This window comes from Ambystoma mexicanum, chromosome 2q (assembly GCF_040938575.1).
Source record: "Ambystoma mexicanum isolate Mex_15411 chromosome 2q, UKY_AmexF1_1, whole genome shotgun sequence".
NCBI lineage: Eukaryota > Metazoa > Chordata > Amphibia > Caudata > Ambystomatidae > Ambystoma > Ambystoma mexicanum.
The window spans coordinates 1,325,008,624-1,325,029,384 of record NC_090924.1 but is presented as its reverse complement, the minus strand read 5'-3'; the positions used below and the strand labels follow the sequence as shown (position 1 = coordinate 1,325,029,384).

General features: G+C 47.9%; 1 protein-coding gene across 2 annotated transcripts in view; it reads right to left on the bottom strand.

The window, feature by feature from the left end:
- Positions 1 to 623: 623 nt before the first annotated feature.
- The window catches only part of CMC1 (C-X9-C motif containing 1), a 475,420-nt gene continuing 455,282 nt past the window's right edge, over positions 624 to 20,761 (bottom strand). For both annotated transcript variants that reach the window (XM_069648783.1, XM_069648782.1), the window contains one exon: positions 624 to 993. In XM_069648783.1, the coding sequence (XP_069504884.1) occupies positions 873 to 993 (121 nt within the window). In that variant the 3' untranslated portion in view covers positions 624 to 872. The remainder of the gene's footprint in view (positions 994 to 20,761) is intronic.

The following is a 20,761-nucleotide window of genomic DNA, read 5'->3' as shown; positions in this document are numbered from 1 at the left end:
TCCCTATCCATGGTGGCCATTGTCAGGGCAGGGAAGCACAGGATTATTGAGTATTACAGGCACCGGCGAGGGACTAGGCAGCTCCAGGTAACAGTGGTTTGTGGGGGTGGGGGGACAGTGAGTGGGGTAGATGGAATTTTGGAGGACAGGTGGCGGAAGTAGGTGTACAGACTCTTAACCAGTGCCCGGTAGGGAAAATGGCAGCCTCCCGCTTCTTGGAACACTGGGTTTACCCTGAGGTAAAGCCTGCAATCCTCCCCCTTCCAGGGTGCTACTTTCAATTAACAGAGGCATAGCAGAAGACCACAAAAGGAGTAAGAACTGGAAATACTCTCCTGACCAGGGAGTAATCCAATGTACCCAAGCACTGTTGAGCTAGGGAAAAGCCGTGCAGGAGGCAGGTTTTGGTGCCAGAGAGCGTGTAGGGTTCCTTCTGGGGCACCAGCCAATAACACTCCATTACCTTTTGGGCAGCAGATCCATCTATAAACCAGATCTATTGGCCTTTAGACTTTTTAAAAGATTCACTTCTTTTGTGTCGGCCTGTCCCTTCTTTTTATCTTGCATAAATGTTCAATGATGCTCATCAATTGAATAAGATAATTTACAAGATCAAACAAATATCATTTTCACATTATTGATATATTTATTATAAAATTGCCATCAAAACATTTCTTCAATTTATACAAAGTAATCAAGAAGTTTCAAAAGCTTTACAGAATTAAATTAAATTTTAGTCAGCATTAAACTGGCTAGCAGCAGAGGTATTATTCCGCAAACAACACAATCCATCCGTTTAGCATTCAAAACATTGTTTAGGCTTCATTGTTGATACTGCACATTTCTAAAGCTCCTGGAATTTCCATATTTTGTTACATGCTGGTGGGAACCTTTTGGTGTCTCTGTTTAGAAGGAATTCCAGTTCTTTGAAATTCTTCTTTTTCCTTCAAATACTGCGTTTTGCACTCTTCATAAAATGCTGGATCTTTGTAGCTGCAAGTCGAAAGAAAAAGAAATAAAAAATGAAGCATTATGAATACTTACTTATCTGTACTCCAGGCAACATTAGAAACATACTTTGGTCAATCTGACTTATGAACCATTAAACACTATTTCAGGTGATGTTGCAATCGAAGTACCTCTGCGTAGAACAATTAGAAAGAGACAGTCTAAAATATAATACAACTTAAATTATAACAGATCTGCAAAAAGGCTGGGAATAACGGCTCAATCCTGGTGCTTTGCCTGTCCATTTAGCGCTCTTGTGGTTCAGACCCACCACCTATCAGGCCCGTACCTGCGCCTGGGTTTTATTGCCGGCCTTCCATGGCGCTACTGGTGAGATATCCCTGACAACCATCATGATCCGGTCTACCCCATACTGCAGATTGACCCATTCACATAGCCTGCCTCATAGATACAATAAGACTCATCTTATATGCCCAAATCCCAGTTTCTCTTGCCTTGCATACTCTTCTAGTTTGATGAGTCTCTCCAGATCACCCACAACTACCCATGCCCTCACCCGTTTCCACCACCATGTCAGCGCCATTCAGTGGCAGAGCCAAGGGTGATGTGGGGAGGCGGGGGGTAGGTTCTCCCTCTTTGGGCTGTGCACCAGTTCCAGGGCACCCACTGTCACCCGCGGGGCCAAAGTGAGGCACTTCCTGGTTACTAAAAAAACAAATGTACAGTAATAATCGACACGCTCTCAGGTGCAGTACCCATGTTTGCTTGGCATCCATGCCGAAATCCCACCCAGTCGCCCAAAATGTTCTTTCCAAGCTGGTGCCTGATACAGAATCCTACTGTATGCTGCCCTGCCTGGACCAGAGATTTCACCTTGTGCTCGTGAACAGGTAATTAGAAAAACAAATCAAAAATGTTTGTACAGCATGCATGCATGTTCGAATTTAATGGTTTTTGTTGTTGAAATGTCTTTATTAAGTTTTTTAAAATTAAACATCGTGCCACATACCATAACTGGCCCGCTTCCTCCCCTTCCCAACTCTTCCCAACTCCCTCTCCCTATCCTGCCCCCTCCGACTTTCACCCTTGCCATCAAGTCCCCAACCTCACCTCCCACAGCACCCGACATCTCTGCGTGCTTCACCGGCTGTTGACCACCACCCTACAATATTTTCTGCAAACCTTGCAATGTTTGCTTTGAGTCAGATCACGGGGGTTTTAAGTCCTGAGTAGATGCCAGTTCATTCAGCAGCTGTCCCCAGTCCACCACCAGGGCGTTCTCCCACTCCGGGTCTCTGTCCACCTCAGCAAAGCTCCACCTACGCATCTCCTGGAGCCATTGCCTCAACGATGGACATGCAGGTCCTTAAATCTTGTAATTTTGTTCTGCGTTTTGTACCTTTTCACTTCTAGTAAAAGACCCCACAAGCACACCTCATATGTACATTCATATCTGCTCCCCAGCAGAGTATTCAATGGTTCCATCACCTCTCCCCAGTATTTGGCAATGACTGGACAGTCCCGAACCAGTTGCCAAAATCCAGCGTGCCCCCCCGCCCCATCTTGGGCAAGCATTGGGCACTAATCGGTTTATTACATGCAATTTCTCTGGTGTCAGGTATACCCTGTATAAATAATACAATTGAGTATGCTGTAATCCTGCATTCCTGGATGCCTTCTTGACCTGTTCCCACATCTGCGCCCACCTCTTTTCTGTAATGGGTACCCCTGAATCCCTTTCCCATCTTTCTTTAACCAACAATCCCTTATCCTGTCTTGTCTTTAGAGCTCCATATACTAGTGACTCTTTCCCACCACCACCTCCTAGGTATAAGCAGATTTACCTCCGGCTCCTCCGGGATACCTTCCCACAGTACCGCCAGTTGTCTCACTACCTTGGCATACGTGCAAAATTGACCACTTTACACCCTGCATGTTTGTCTCCATTCTTCAAATGTTACCAATTTGCCCCCTTCAAAGAAGTCCCCCCAGTAGTGGCACAGTGCTGCTTCCTCAAAGTCCTAAGCCCTATGCTCCTCAATGCTATTCCGATGGTGGCACCGAACCCAATAGGCAGAACCCTACTGTACAGACCTTTGACCTGTAGCCCCCCTAGCTGTTTCCTCCATACTGCCCGCACCACACCGAAGACATCTATGTCTACTCCCTATGGGTCCCCGCATTAATTCCTCACCATGTATGTCCTTCGAGATTACACTCAGCAGCCCCGCCACCCCTTAACCCCCTGGAGCCATTTGCCAGTGGGCTACCACTTGTAAGGGTGCCGCCATGAAGTATAGTTCATATTCGGGCATGTTCAGCCCTCCCTTCTCACAACTACATTGTAGCGTTTGCATAGCCACGTGACTTCACCCAGTGTTCCACAACAGATCCCCCAGTGTCTTGTCCAACATCTTAAAAAAAAATTTCATAACATATGGGATGTTCACAAAATAATACAGGGGCCTAGGGAGGACTACGGTTTACAGGGCACGATTCTCCCCATTAACGAGGGGGGTAACTTCTTCCAAAACTGCACTGTGTCTCCTATGCGTGAGAATACCCACCCTGTATTGTGCACAAATGTTTCCTCCATTTCATGGAAATCCTGGATCCCCAGGTATCTAAAGGATTCCCGTTCCCATCGGAGACCCCAATCCATATCACCCCTCCTCGTCCTGAGACCCGCCAGTGGGAACAATTAGTTTTCTCGATTAACTTGAAATCCTGACAATTTACAGAAATGATCTAAAACTTCCAAGATAATCTGCATGATTTCCAGTGGGTTGTCATACAACGGAACGTCACCGGCACAGAGCACTATATTGTGAGTCACCCCCCCGTGCCTAAATTCCGGTTTCTGGGACATATGCCCTAAAGAACCTTGCCAGCGGTTCAAGTACCAGGGAAAATAAGATTGGAGAGACCGAGCAACCTTGCTGCTTTCCCAGTTCTAGTGACCATCCCTGCGATACTCAGCCACCTGTCTTAACCCTCGTCGTAGGGGTATTGTATAGCAAACGTAGCCACTTCAAAATTCTGACTCCAAAGCCACAGGCCTCCAGCACTCTGAACAATCATGGCCATTCAAGCGAGTCAAACGCCTTGACTACATCCAGTGCCGCCAATGCCATTTCCCTCTACGAGTGATTTGATCAGATCCATCACATGATGCAATCTGCGTAAATTCATGCCGGTACCCCTCCCCCCTATGAACCACATTGGTCTGGGTGTACCAAACTGGGAGCCACCGCAGCTAACCTAGATGTCATCACTTTCCCCAGGATCTTCACATCTGCATTTAGTAGATAAATAGGCCTATATGAGGCGCATGGGTTGGATCCTTGTCCTTTTTTAAACAGCACTGCGATCACTGCCTCCCTCATTGACCCTATGGAGAACGTTGTCAAACTCTTTTCAACTGGGGGTCAGGATATCGGCGTATACCCTGTAAAATGCTACAGGAAGTCTGGCACTCCCTGGAGCCTTGTTAGCCTGCATTGCCTTTATTGCACCCAGTATCTCCTCCTCCTCCAGCCAACCCTGCTGTCCCAGCCCAGTCCTATGTCGGGCCACCGTCGTCCTCATTCGGCTGATGGCCTGCTGCCCCTCGCAGTGCCCCCTTAGGAGCTTTCCTGGCCATCCGGTCCCATGCTTGCCTCTATCCATCACTCTTCGGTTTGGCGGGAAGATTGTCATGCAGTGTAGATTCAGCTCTCAGAGCCTACGACAAACCAAGTCAAATTACCTCCTCTGTCCCCGGACCTCCTCTGTGAAGTCGGGGAATAATCCAAATTCTGGCACTATCTACCTCGATGTACTCGGCTTTGCATGCCACTTGCAGTATCGTGTCCCTGTCCCAAAAATTCAGCAGCTTGGCCACAATCGCCCTGGGCTCTGTCCTCCCGGAGCTGTGAACAGCTTTGATAAACCTTTGGGGCCCAAAGTCTTCAGAATCAGTTTTTCAACATACAGCTCAGCGGGCACTTCCCCTTCCTGACCATCTGGGACTCCCACCAGGCGAATATAATTTCAACAGGATCAGCACTTCAGAGTCTTCCTGTGTCACACTGATGAGGCCACGTGCCTGATTCTTGAATGTGGCTAGATCGTTTTCCACTGTGCTCACCTGTTGCTCCACCTCTGCCACCCGTTTGCTGACTTTCTGTAGGTCGACTCGCACTAAGAGACACATCCACTCCCACTTCCTGTATCTTTCCTTCCAGGGATTTCCTGGATTCCTGTACTGCTGCCATGAGTCCTTCCGGAGTGACTGCACCACTCGCTTCCCCTTCAGCACTGTCGTTTCATTATCCCCTAATGCTGGTTTGACTGACCTCTGCTTGACTGCTGTATAATGGTCAATTATTTGCTGCCGCTTCACCATGGTATCAAGCTGGAGTATCTGGAATGCTGCAGTTACCAAAACAACGTAGTTCTTGAGTTTTTCTTCTGTCTGGCTACAGGCCTCCGGACCGTCCCCTCGTTGGGCATGTGCGCTCTATCAAGCTCCGCTCCGACTGCCAAGTGTCTACAGGACTGTCGCCCCTAGTCTCTAGGCGTATCTGTGTAGTGTGCTCCAGCCCCCTCTGCACTGTTAGTTAAGGTTTCCCCACTCCGGTACCAGGTTGTGGTGGGCTGCATGCACAGGGCACCTCTCACGCCGTCATCAGTATCCAGTCCACCCCGCCTTTACCGGGGGTCTGCTGATGTGCGTGCATGCACACACACCGCCACAGCCAGTGCGCCTGTGGGGCTGGGTGATCTTTCCAGCTCCCTGCTCTCACCTTAAGTAATTGTTTTGAGCCCACTGTGCCATAATCTATTATATTAGTAATCTATTGAGCCCACCGTGCCATCTGTTGGGCCCCTTCTCCTGATGTTGCCCGCCAATGCAACACAGGTTTCTCTATCAGTGTTGCAGCCTGTGTCACCTCTTTCAGGTCTACAGTCCTCAGCACTCTTTCATCTGGTGTCCCCCAGCTTCCTCCTTTCTGCCTCTGTTCAGCAGGGCTTGTTGCTCCCCCGAGAGCTCCTCCTTCTCTGGATCCCTCAAACGGATCCTGATTGCTGCACCTCTCTGAGCAGCCTCCAACTCTTATGCCACTTTATGTCCCGAGGTCTGTCCTGCTCCTCCTCTGGGCCTGCTTCAATTACCGGGATTTCACGCCACTGCTCCTCTTTCACTGTGCACCCCACTCCTGTGCCCCCAGCCAGTCAGGCGTGTCCCCGCTATGTGAAGGATGGTTCTGGCAGATCCCTGCTGTCTCCATCCCCGCTTCTGCCACCAGCCCGCTGAGGGTTCTGTCCTGGCTCTGTGGGCCCGCCGTCCTCTCAAGCTGCAACGGCGGCCATCTTCCGACCTTAGCTTCCTCTGTTCCCGCAGTGGTGCCTGAGCCGCCTGGCGGAATCCGGGCTTTTGCTCACTGCCCAACTCTTCTGTTCACCTCCCAGGGTGTTCTGATACCCTCATCACTGTGTGAGCAGCCCCGGTGTGCTGCATTAACAGGTTGTTTGATAGGGTTTCCGCAGCCTGGAGCGAGAGCCTCAGAGCTTCATCACAGCATCAGTCGCAGTGCAGAATCCCTGTTTGAAGGTAATGTATTGTATGTGCACACAGGTGTTTGAATGAATGAGTGTGTGCTGAGAGTTCCGGTGATAACAGTGGCAAAAGACCAACACTAGTGAAACACTGTAGCACTGTCTATTGGAGGATGAGGAGCCTTAAACAACAAAAAGCCGGTCCAATAAGCAGAGCGTAGCAGAGTGCATGCTGAGTGTACCAGTGTTCTGTGGCTCCAGGCTCCTGCTACTGGTACTAACTGCTGGTATTTGTCTCGCAACTATATCAGAGGCAAATTGAGGCAGACGCATGCCTCATGTGCTTTGTGGAGTGCACAGGAAGCTAGTGACCTCTGAAACAGATCTTAAACTTGTTCCTCTGACCCGTTGGAATTCAATGAGTGAATCATAGCCCCAGAGTGATCAGTGCTGCTTTTATTTGTGTGACAGTAGCTGGTCAATCTTATTGTTGGTGGGTTTGGTTACTGCGGGTTACCCATTTGCCCTTTGAGCCAAACTTCACTCTTTGAGGACTCTGTTGGTGAGTTTGGTGACTGTAGAGTATTATTTACCCTTTGAGACAAACTTTACTCTCAGGAGAATCTGCATGAATTGGTTTCTGGTGATTCTGCGAGTTATGTGAGATTTATCTGTGCATTTTATATAGTATTAATATTGCACAGAATTTGAACTTTTATAATTTGACCCTCTGCACGTGTTGTAAGGAAAGTTGAGCAACTGTATCCTCTGAGAATGACTTTATGTACTGGTTTGAGAAGCCAATTAATATTTGCCGAGGGGGAGAGGAAAAGTTTATTGCATCAAGAAGCAGAAATCGTTGCAGCGCCTATGCCTAATCTGGGTGATAGTGGTTGATTTTCTACATGCCCAAAGGACAATCAAAGTCTCTTGGAGCAGCTATGTGAATTTCGAGCTAAAGGGTAAAAAAGGCTATAGCTAAATCTAAAAGACTCTCTGCTCAATCCACTATGTCACCATTAGCTGGTCAAAAGATCTCAACCTTTTTTAAGACTTCGATGGGTACCAGCCGGGAGATGAGATCCATTGTACTTACAAGAGGGTGGCTATGTTTGATCATTCTCAAAAGCATGATGTGAATAAACCTCAGTATGATCGAACACACAGACTCCGCTATGGAGGATATAGATGGTGGAGCCCATGAAAGTCTCATACAGCAAACTTGTGATGCCTCTTATATGGGATCTCCAATGGACTTGACTGATCTCATAGGGCATGGATCTGGTTATCTTTCCCGAAGGGTGCCCATTGAGGCAGAAGAAGTGCCAGGTGAGGGTGATATCCACCACACCCTGAGGGAGGTTGATGAAAGAATACGACTGACCTCCCTTACTGTGTCTGCTTAGAATATGGTTCTTGGCTCTTTCATACATCTATATGATACATTTGGAGCGAGGTTAAGGTGACACAATGATTTTAAGTTCTAAAAATATTAAAATTGAAGACATGGAATTTAATCTTAAGCAATTTGTTAGAGTATTCGATCCCTCCTACGATAATTATAAATTATGACTCGGTAGTTGAAATTGTTAATTTAACTATGCCTTATATGCCAAGTAATGTTGGTTAAAATGCTCGAGTGGCTGTTGAGGAGTTGAATGTGGTGGCTGGGAATGCTGCTGTTCAAGATGTTCACTCTACAGTGTGCGTTGATGAGAGGAACATTTTCCCGGATCATAACTTATTAGATCCTGTTAATAGACAAAAAAAAGTCTAAAAATCTAAAACTGGTTAAAAGAAGGAATATATCTTCCCAAAAGTTTGAGAAACCTTACTATTACAGAGGCAATGAATAGGGCTCAGGTTGGGAAAAAGCAGCCCCTCCCCACCCCCGAATCTCGACTTGTGTACCAGTAGAAAATCTAAGCAAACTAAATCCGAATGTGGCAGTATAATGTGATGGAAGCCCTAGGACAAAGTTACAAAGATATTTGAACACTTAAGTGAGTGACGGGGCGGTGAAGGTCTTGGTGAGAAAGTAGATGCTGGAGTTCAAACAGAAGCCCAAAATATTTCCTATTCTGAGAGAAGTACTCGGGGAAACCCTGCCTTTAAAAGCTGGTGTAGGTCAATTTAATTGTAATACTCTTAACACAAACTGAATTAGCATGTCAATTTTCATGTGGTGCGAGGAATCGGGAGTTGGGTGTAGTTAATAAAAGCTCCCATTTGATGGCACAGCCTTCGTTTTGTCTAGGAGCTGAAGTTACATCAAGAAGGCTGCCTAATCAATGGACTTTTTCACAATCACCCGAAGGGCTTACTTCAACTGGATGTAAAAAATGTTAGTGCTCTCATGGGGAATATTTGGGGGACTTTACCCCCACAGGTTCAAAAGGGGCACCACAATTCCAACTCCTTGTTGACACAAAACAATGCATCATGTCCTTTATTTGGTAGTTTAGGAACCCTTGAGTCTGTTTTAATTAATAAAAATTGTAGAGGAGGAGCCAAGTACCCCCACTCCAACCCCCACTCCAACTGCCCCACCTAAATTACCTGAAAAGTATAAACCAAAGTATGTGACGGATACTGAACAAATAAACCAGCAAAGAGAAGAGCGTGGACTCTGTGCAGTACCCACAAGAATACCTATAACCCAGGAGAATATGGGAGGTAAAGTACCCATTGAGGAAACCATACTTGCATCCATGACAGTATGATGGCCATTTGAACGAGATTCCTGAAGAAGCAAAGAAACTAAATGACAAGGATGAATGGTGATGTCATATAAAGTTGAACCGACACCCATATAAAAAGATAATCGGACCAGAAAGGCAGACGATTCATAAAGCACAATGAAGTACCAAAGATAATTGACATCTTGGGATCAAGATGAAGAGACTTATGCCACAGACCGGATGAAGATACTTACTTAGTTAAAACGTGTACAGATGCAATGAACGCAAGCAGCAAAGCAATCATGAAGCTAGCCACATGCTTTTAAATGTATTAGACCGCGGCAAGCGCCAACATATACATATATTCCTCTATAGATGCATTTGGACAAGTAAAGGATGAATGTTTCCACTATGTACATAAGCAGTACTGAACGAAGCAAGAAGGCCTCAGTTTAGTGTTTCAGTTAAGAAAAGCAATTGAATTAAACAGAATAAAAGTTCAGCTAAGCAGTTCACTGAGCCAAGAAAGCCAAAGTCTTTTCAAACTGGAATTGGCTGACATTGGATACAATTACTGTGAAAGAACAGAAGCTCCTGTTCAGAGAGGTCAAGCAAAAACAAAAAAAGTCAGGACTATTGAGAATAACATCAAATACACACAAAAAACGCTCAATTTCATGGTGTCAAGTCACGTGATGGAAGAAAGTTGGACGAGCTAGGCAGCCGGCTAGTGCCCATACTCCTTAAAAATTCTCAGAGAACAGAAAACTCAAAGCCAACTTCAAAGCACTAATTGACACTGGACCATTGAGGTGATGATGGATGATATTTTAATTGGTGGGAAGCTGGTGCTAAAACGAGCTCACCCGAACCTGGTTGTTCAGTCTGCGTGCTGCTAACGTAGGTAAGAAAAGTATTGACGGGGGTTAGAAGCCAACCAATTATAGGGGACCACGTAGTTGGGGGTCCTATAGTGTGTGTAGCCAATGGGATATTGTTCATTTAGTGACGTTCATAATGGCCATTTTGAAGGGAGGGCATAGTTGCCCCACCTGATGTTAACTATCCAATTACCTCTTTCGTTACGCCATACAGATATAGAACCTGTGCTTAGTTATTCACTTAGAACCAATCCCACCTCCCGATAGGTTTTTGTAGTTTGCCATGTAGGATGACGTTGGTAATGACGCAGGTCAGCATGTCAGTGATGATCACTTTTGGGTACAAATGCCCAGCTTTTTTATGAAGTAGTTTGAGTCAGATTATTGAGCGATTGCTGATGTTAGTTGTACTCCCTGTTTTATATACTTGATATTAAAACAGACAAACATTTTCCAAAATATTTGTGTCGTCTTGATTATTGATGTGTGAATAAAATCTGCATCCCCATCTATGTCCAGGGTACCGCTACTCATCTTAAAGGGCTGGACTGAGCCTCCAGTTCAAAATGGTTGCGGTTCGATAGCAGTCCAATCTCGGCATCCTGTTGCAGCACATTTTTTAAGTAAATTCTATCATATAGGGTATCCATTACAAAATCATCCAAGGGATGTCCCTAATTCTGCAGATAATTTAAGGGAATTTTGTCCCTTGCGTCCCAGGAATATGGTAAGGATAGAGAAATGTGCCTCCCCAATAAGGTCGAGGAGGGCAATAAGCCATATAGTATTCTGAAATGCGCCAGGAGATTTGATGTGAAGTAGAGTGAAAGAGAATTCAAAGACTAATAGTGCCTTGACTCAACTCGTTTTTTTACAATTGAGAATGACAAGCTTGCTCGAGGAAAATTCTCCGGTTTGTTTCAATCGTAGCAATGTCCTCTTAATTTTTTCTGAATTCCCAAATCTGAGTGCTTTATCCTCAGTGAATACTGATAGAATGGAGTTCCCGGAAAGAAGGAATACGGACCAATGCATTTTGTACTTTGGTTCTAGATTGGTAAGGGACTTGGTTTACTCTGAAAGAACAAAACGAAATAATATTGGAGGCCCTATGGGAAGAGTCCATTTAACCGTCTCATTGAAACCTGATGAATCTCACTACAGTAAATTGTATGAATACCAGGACAATTAACTGGAGTGAGAGATTGGTATGATATAACTTCTGCCTTGTGGAACGGGGCCAATTGATGATTAATTGAAGGATACTGATTTACTTGTTTTTTGGAAACTAATATGGAGACATTGCTATTCATTAGGAACTGTAACTGTATCTATTATTGCTATAGGCTCTGCTCAAGGGTTGGTAGCTGAAGAGATTTTCAACTTAACCTATGGGGCGCAAGCTGTTGCTTTGTCGTGCCAGGTAGTGCTTCTCGACTTCTATTAATTAACATTTACTGGCACAGAGAGGTGGGTCCAGTGGATGACGTTTTAAAAGCAATTCTTGATTATATCTTAACTTGGCTATTAAAGGCCCCCAAAGGAAATGTCATTTTAGCGGATGATCGGAACTCCAACTGTTTTTTACGGACTATGAAAGGGATCTGTGGGAAGTTTCTTCAGATATGGTTAATAGTGATTTTAAAATGCAAGCAGGAAGAAAATGGCAACTTGCTATGGTGTCTGTTGGGATCCAATTAATAAATGGAAGGATGGGAGTGAGGAAGGCCCTCAGCCTACCTGGCATCAAGGAGACTGTTCATCGACTTTAGATTATATATTTGTGGACAGCTTCATGTTTGTTGTTCTTATTCACGTTTGTTGTTCTTATTTTCACATTTAAAAAAAAACTCCTGGAGTGATCATTGTATTCTAAAGACAAATTTCAATATAATGACAGAAATTTCAATATAATGACACAAGTACGTGTAGAAGGGGGTCCTACTAACTTAAGGGTAAGTGCAGCCAGGAATGTTATTCGCTGGTCGCCTTATCACATTGGGATTCTTAATGACACTTAATAAGATAATGAAGTATAGTAGTTTGGAGTGGAAATTAGATGTTTTTAATGTGCAGAATTTTGATACTTTTAAGGGCATATTAACGGACTTTGTGGTGAACAACCCAAGAACTAAGTCCGGTAGTGGGGGGTAAATGTAATTTACATATTTATGATAACCAATTAGCTGAAGCAAAAAGGATTATGAGACACGATGTAAGAGAAATTAGGCATTCGAAGGACAAGTTGGAAATTCAGTAGTATAAATGCAAAAGGGTGAAACAAAAGTATAGACATTTCTGTAAATGTGTTAAAGCAGTTATCATGCAGCGTGACGTGGAGGTGAAGCTTCATGCCCTTATTACTAAGGACTCAAGAGCATTTGGGTACTGGTTAATGGGCATGATGCTTCATTGGTTCATTCAGTTAAATCCAATCTCTGAACCGGAAAGGGTTATGTTTTTTGAAGATCTTTACGGGGCAGTAATTTAGATCAAGCAAAGCGAACTATGTTTGGGGGTGATGCCATGTTTCAAGGGCATTTTCACATCAAAGCTGTACTGAATATTATCAAAGCACGTAAAGTCTCAAGGGCTCCGGGGCCAAATGGATTAACGAATAATACACTCAAGGCGGACTCAATCGTGCTAATTCTCAGACTTTGCTGTTTAGGAGTATTGTAATCCAGGGAACCTTTCCTCAAACATGGCAGCTATCACACATAGTTCAATTTACAAAAGGGGTGCTAGGTGTGAGCCTAAAAATTATCAACCAATCTCTCTGATTGATGCAGACTGTACAGTTTTTTCTTCTCTTATCTTGCATTAAATAGGAGGAATAGGCTCTAACAACAGGGAGGTTAAATAAACAGAAAATAGTGTTAAAAAAGGATATTCGCTGAATCTTGGTGGATTTGCTGTCAGAGCAATTTAAGAATTTACGTGGGTTGACCAATCCTGGTGTACATATGTGGTGTCTATTGACTTATCAGCAGTTTTTGATAGAGTAGGTCACAAAAGGCTGTGGTGGAAGTTAAATGCGTGGGGTTTGCCACAAGGTCTATTGAACCTTATTATGGGACTCTATGAGAACTTGGTTATAATGGTTTGCTTAAACAAAGAGGGCACTATGTCCAGAAGGATATATCTGGTTTGAGGCAGTGGTGCGTTCTGGATCTGTGCCTCTTCAACCTTTATGTGTCAGATGTTAAAGACTATCTAGCCCATTCGGCCATTATTTTACCCAAGTTGGGAAATGTTAGAGTGAATTGGATTGTCTATGCAGACAATGTTCTACTCTGATAACTCAAGTATAGGGTTGCAGCGAATGCTAACTGCATTCTCAGAGTATGCTAAGGAGAATAACCTTTTGATTAACCCAGCAAAAACCACAAACCTGGCGTTTATAAAGGGCAGAAAACGTGAACCCACTAGGCTTAGAATTAGCTAGAGTATGATTTACTTGGGATTCCACATTTTGGCTCAACCCTCTTCTTTATGTGTTTGACAAGCTACGACACAAAAGGCATTGGCCTAAACAAATCCATTGGATAGGATCGACCGTAAATACAGTCGTTTCTCAATTAAGCCTGCGATTAATTATTATGAAAGTGGACCCTAAACTAATATATCGGATGGCATATGATGGGATGGAATATGTTAAATGGTTGGACTTAATTGAAACTTCCAAAAGGTGGTGTGTTTTGAATATTCTAAATGCTGTCCCACTCCCAGCAATAACATTTGAGTTAGGCCTGGTTTCCCTGAGAGGGCATGTATGCTGGCGATTGTAATCTGTGCAAATCCAGATTCCTTGTATGAGGAACTGAAGTCTTATATGGGTTTGGATTGTTTACTTTTGGGGACTGCACATTTTGCTGTTAATGTGCAAAGGTCCTGTGAAAATATTTTAGGTAAACTGAATTTAGATTCAGCCACTCTGTACCAAAACCCTGATTGAGTTAAAAATGCTCTTTATGATAGAGATTAGGTTGAGACATCAGAAAGCTTTCACAGGGGGGGCGCTGTTGAGCAGCCGTCAAGATGGCTGCCTAGCTGTTTAGCTCCGTGCACAGCTGCTCTTCATCCGAGGACATCTGCGGGCTAAAGAATCTCTGCGCCTATCTGATCGACCCCCTGTCCTCCCTATAACTGGGGCTACGTGTCGCTGCGATCCTGGCTCGGATCGGACCTCGGGAACAGAGATCTTCGTGAGCGGTACCCTTGAGGCTGCCGTGGCGCTCGGCGGCCCATCGTGACTTTCTCTCCCGGCTCGCGCCAACCCACTACGGCCTCCCCCGCCGCATCCCTCCACTGGCCCGCCTACTGAGGCGCATATCGCGGTGCCCTGGGAGCGCTGTGGGCTGGGCCGCACCCTTCGCCGGACCGGCGTCCGCAGCTTTGACCGCGCCCTGCACCGGCCCGACCTGGACTGTTTCCCCTTGCTGAGGTCGGGGCCCTCGGGCCTTGTTGCGACCGGTCTTGCCGGCCGGAGAGCCCGATATCGGTGGGGGGGTCCCTGGTCGCCCCTCACCCGCGCCGCTCGGCACCCGGGCGGTGCGTCCCTCCTGGAGGAGCTGCGCCTGTCGCTTGGCTTGGCTGCCGCGCTCGGCTGGAACCCCGCTGGCCCGGCACCCGCGGCCTGGGTTGCGGCCTACATCTTCCCGCTCCGGCTCTACCCCTGCACTGCTGCCAAGACCGGATCTGCCTCCAACGGCGCCCGAGGACCGGAGGAGCTGCGCCCACTCCCTGACTGGATCCTCGTGGGCTGCATATCAGGTGAGGAGCTGCTGGGGCTGCCGCGCGCCGGAGCTGCATTGACCCCGTTTCCACTACAGCCATCCCCGGCCTGGGCCCCTCTCCCTGTGCTGCGCAGCCCCGGCTGGCTCCTGCGCCGCCTTGATTGGTCTCTGGGCCCATACCCTGCGGCGCTGTGATTGTTCTGCATCCCGGCGGACCCGGATTGGCCAGATGCCGCCTTGCTCCGGGCTCAACGGACCCTGGATTAATGCCGTGGCCCACACTTTGGCACAGCTTCTCTTCCTTACTGGTCATCGCCTTTACTGCCCCATGCAATACCCGCCTTTGCACTAATGCCCACACTCCTGCTGTTCATTCTTCCTGTGGTGCTTACTCGTGGTCTGTTCTGGACACCGTCCTCATCCTCTAGGGCGGTTGGGTTGCGCTATCCCTGCAGCCACTCTATACTTCCCTGACGCTACAGCTCCTGCCGCCTCTGCCAGGATTTGTTCGGATCGGCGGGCTGGACCACCGACATTTGACTTGAACCTCTCCTGCACCTCCTTACTCAGGTCTTCACCCTGGCCACTCAGGGCCCCCGCTACATTATTCACGATGTCTAACAGATCAAGGAATAACAATAAAACCGGGGCCATGGACAAATTCGCTAAAGCCGCCCGAGGCCCGACTCGGCCCACACACCAAGCGATCCAGCTGACGACCCGCCTTGCGCCAAGGCACCTACCACTGACCTCACAGCGATAATGGAATCCATGGCTAGAAACTTTGCAGCCTTCCACGAAAAGCTCGATGACATTAATGCCAATGTAGCATCACTCAGAGCCAAACTGGATCAGCAGGGGGTTCGAATCACGGAGACCGAAAACAGGATTGGAACCAATGAAGATAATATATCTACACTCCAGGGCACTGTGTCCACTCTGGTCTCGGATATGAAGGCGGTCAAGGCCAAATGCGATGACCTCGAATCTAGGTCGCGTAGAAACAACATACGCATCGTTGGTGTCCCTGAAAATGCGCTGAAGGGTCGACTGGAATTGGCGGTTGAGGATCTCTTGAAGGATCTACTGGGTAATCCAGACATGTCTCCCTTCTTCACCATTGAGAGGGCCCATAGGGCACTGTCACCGCGGCCTAAACCTGGTGACTTTCCGAGACCCATCATTGCCAAGGTTCTGAGCTTCAAAGACCGCGACCAAATTCTCTGCCTCGCACGGGAAAGAGGCGAGTTACGAATGGACTCGCAGGTGATCAGGATTTTCCCCGACTTTTCCACCGGAGTTCAGCAGGAACGTCGCCAGTTCCTCGGAGTGAAGAAACTCCTTAGGGAAATGAACATCCCCCTACGCCATACTCTTCCCTGCACGCTTGAAGTTTACGTTCAACAACAAACTATACTTTTTTACAGTGCCGTCTGAGGCGGTTAAATTCATCGAGGCACATGTTCCTCTCCATCCTTCGGCTGATGACACTATGAATAATGAGTGAATTCTATGCTTGCTCTGCGCTGCCTTGATACTATGCTCATATGTAGATCGAGTCCTGCCACTCTTTGTTCACATCCATGAGCGACCACACCTCTGCATTCACCTATATACAATGCTTTCCTATGCAGGTTCAATATCCGCTCTATATACCCGCTCGCTGGGGAGCAACTGTCATCCCGCCCAGTTTATTCTCCCACACTTACTTCTGTTGTTCTCTGACATGCAAAGCTCCCTTGTTCTGGCTGCAATCATTGCCCCCTATTCACGAACACTGGGACATGTTTTCTCTCATGGTTCCGCTTGGGTTGGGTTGCTGGATCCCTGTGGTATGAGTGTTGCTACCTGCGCCCCATTGGGTGGGACTGGGGTATTCATGATATGTCCGCTAACAACGTTTGTTTTGTAATGGAACCAGCCGGTTCCTAGCGTGCTCCTGCACGGCAACGGCGCACCCCACTGCGATTGCACTGTTCTTGGATATGCCCTTGTTGTGGGTCAGCCCCTGTTGGGCTTTTGGGCAGTCTGGGCCACGTTGGGGCCGGCCCTGCTCTGCACAGTTGAGGGTGGGTGATGTTTACACTGCTGAGGTTGGGTCAGTGGTGAGGGTGGCGGTGGGAATGGGCAGTTTGGAAAAAACGGCATGCAAGGGCTCACGGCACGCACATTGGCAAAACGTGAGCGCACTCCCGACTTCAACTCCGGTAATGCGCGCTACTGCTGGATCTGGGATGTTCATTGATGCGAGTATACCGGGATTAGATATTTGCCACTGACATGTCTACCGTCATAATGTCCTGGAACATTCGCGGATTAAGCAATCACACCAAGGCCCGCAAGATCATGGCCTTTGCTAATAGGCATGGCTGCAAGGTACTACTTCTACAGGAGACACACTCCAATGCCCACATTCCGGGTACCATGGCCCCGTCGTGGGGTCCCACTAGATTCTTTACTTCCTACTCCTCCCAATCCCGGGCAGTCCTCACAATGATCCACAAATCGATCAAATTCATTCTGCACAAAAGCTACATATGTCCTGAGGGTCGTTATGTTATACTGCACTGTACGATGGTGAATAAAGAATACCTACTTGTGAACACGTACTGCCCCAACGTTGACTCTCCTGAGTTCTTCGATGCGGTAATTGCCATACTGTTGGGTTACGTAGGAGTCCAGATTATATGGGGGGGGGGACCTGAACCTTATTCTCGACACTGTCCTGGACAGGACTGGCACGTCCTCTCGAGCCCTAACCAGCGCCGCACGCAGATTGCGTGGCCATATGCAGACGCTCAGTGTTTGCGACGTCTGGAGGACATTAAACCCCTTGTGCCGGGAGTATACTTATTACTCGTCTGTGCACGACAGCTCGTCTCGTATAGACCTGTTCTTAGTGTCAAATGAAACCATGGGAGGGGTGGAGGGGTCCTGGATTCTCCCCCGCACTCTGTCTGACCACGCTCCAGTTACACTATCTATGAGGCTGGGTATACCCACCCCGACACTGAGCACTTGGCGTTTCAAATCCGAGGCCCTCAGAGATATTGTCTTTAGGGCTGATATCCTTGCAGACATTATATCCTTCTTTGGCCACAACTCTCTCCAAGACACATCAGCTGCGGTCAGGTGGGAGGCCTTTAAGGTATACATCAGGGGGATGTCCATCTCACGGGAGGCTGGGGTACTGAAAGCTATCCGAGCCAGCCTCGGTCGTTCTGAAGCCAAACTGAAGCAGTTGGAACAGCAATGCTCCACTGGCGCTGATCCCGCCATACTTGTCAAAATTAGCGAGGAATTGCAGGCGTACAATGCGCTCGCTACCAACGAAGTCCAGTACTTCAGCCGCCCGCAGGCCGCCAGGAAATATGGCGATGGGGACAGACCGGGTAAGACACTGGCAGGCGTGGTGAGAGGGGAATTTGGCCGAGCTCAGATCACCTCCATCAAAGATGCATCTGGCAACGTACAGTGGGCTGACCAACAGATCTTGGAGGTATTTACTGAGTTCTACAGGTCCCTCTACTCCCAACCTCCCGAACACACCGAAGACACACGCACGAGCTGCTTGCTCAGATCCCTACCACCGAAATATCCCCTGCTGCCCGCGACCAACTGGACTCCCCGGTAACACTGGATGAGATAGTGACGGCCATCTCGAAACTGCCCAAAGGCAAGGCGCCGGGACCTGATGGCCTTACGGCTGAGTTTTATCAAGAACACATGGCCATACTGGCTCCCAAGTTACTCGAGGTCTGGGACGAAGCACTCCGCTTCTCTATCCTCCCCCCCGTCCATGCGTGAAGCTGTCATCACGGTACTGCTCAAGCCTGGCAAGCCGGACGACGAGTGTGGGTCCTACAGGCCCCTTTCCCTCATGAACCTAGACACGAAAATCATAGCTAACCACTTTCTCCCCATTATGCCATATCTGGTCCATGAGGATCAAGCGGGCTTCGTCCCCGGCAGGTCCACCTCCCATAATATAAGGAGATTGTTTAATGTTATGTCCCGTATAAATCAAGACGCCCAGGCCGTGGCGGTCACTCTGGACGCTCAGAAGGCCTTTGACATGGTCTCTTGGAACTACACGTGGCTGGTGCTGGAGACGGTGGGAGTTGGCCCAAACATGATCGGGTTCATTAAACTACTATACGCCTCCCCTGTGGCCCGGGTCAGGGCTAATTCATTGACATCTGACCCTTTCACACTCTTCAGGGGTACCCGCCAGGGTTGCCCCTTCTCCCCGATCCTCTTCGCCCTCGCAATTGAGCCGATGGCAGATTATGTCCGTGCTCGTCATGCACGCAAGGGGATACGGTTGAAGGATGACCCCGAAATCATATCTCTATATGCAGATGACGTGCTATTATACATTAGAGAGCCCACGACCCACATTGACCCCATACTGAGGGACATCACCTGCATCGGCACCTACTCTGGCTTCACGATCAATTATTCAAAGTCAGATATCTTCCCGCTCACTAAATCTACCCAACAACCCACCACTGAGTACCCCCTTCGTTGGTCCCCGAACGGTGTCAGATACCTGGGGGTGCAGATATCCTTGATTAAATCCACTTTGCTAGCCGACAATTACTCCACCATGGCACAAACGGTTGAGGCCAAGATGTCAAGATGGCGATCGCTCCCATTATCCATGGCTGGTCGGCTCTCTCTAATTAAAATGATCCTGCTCCACAAGCTTCTTTACACTTTCAGCAACGTTCCCGTATGGCCTGGGAAGGGCTACTTCACTAAACTGCATACACTATGCGCACAGCTCCTATGGCACTCCGGCGCAGTGCGTAAGAAGTGGACTGACATGGCGCTCCCCTATAAACAAGGGGGGCTCACTGCCCCGGATCTGCTACTCTACTGGACTGCGGCCCAGACTCAACATGCCACTCACTGGTACCCGGGCTCCCCAACGCGTCCGCATGTCAAGTTAGAGCGACTAGCGGCCGCCGGCACCAACCTGATGTCCCTTATACTACATCGCCATTACACAACGGACTCACCTATTGACCCTGTCGGTATGACCATTTATGCTTGGGAACGCTTTCTATATCCGACGGCCGAATCCCTCCCTTACTACAAATGGCTCCCGGTGTGGCGCCTGCCTGACTTGCAACCCACACACGATAATGCCTTGGCCCAACACTGGGGAACGCTGGGGTATCAAGCACTGTCCGACTTCTACCCAGAAGGCAAGTTCATTGACCCCCAAACATGGAAACAAGGGCACACTAGATCCGCCTTGGAGACCCTCCAATACTACAGGCTACGGGCAGCGTTCCGTGCTACATGTCCCTCATTTCCTGATGAGCCCCCGAATAACCCGGTGATCGCATACATTGCCAACTAAGGCGGCGCCCGCGGTGTCGTCTCTTCACTATATAAGATCCTTCAGGAGTCCATCACAGTCCCAGTGCTTAGGGCGCGCGACGATTGGGCGAATGAATTGGGCCTTGAGTTGTCTGATGGCGACTGGGGCGCAATGTGCCTAGACACGAAAAAAGTCTCCCTTAATTTCCGTCACCGCGCCATGCAGTACAAACTCCTCAATAGGCTCTACTATACTCCACACAGGACTTCGACATTCGCCCGCACCGCTGCGGCCCTGTGTCCTCGCTGTGGAGCTGAAGAGGCTGATCACCTGCATATGTTTCTGACCTGCAGGGAGCTATCTGGGTTCTGGGAATGCATCTTAAAAACACTCTCTGACATAACTGAAACTGTGGTTGATCCTGACCCCCTGTCGGTTCTGTTTGGGGTCTGGAAAACCGATGAAACCAGACGCCTAGCTAAGTTCCTAAATATAAGCTGTATGATTGCCAAAAAGTGTATACTCCAGAGCTGGAAAAGCCCCGGTCTTTCAGAAATGGTTGCGCTTACTCACCTGGTCACGCAACTGCGAGGAAGAATACTTGTCTATGCTCCCCGC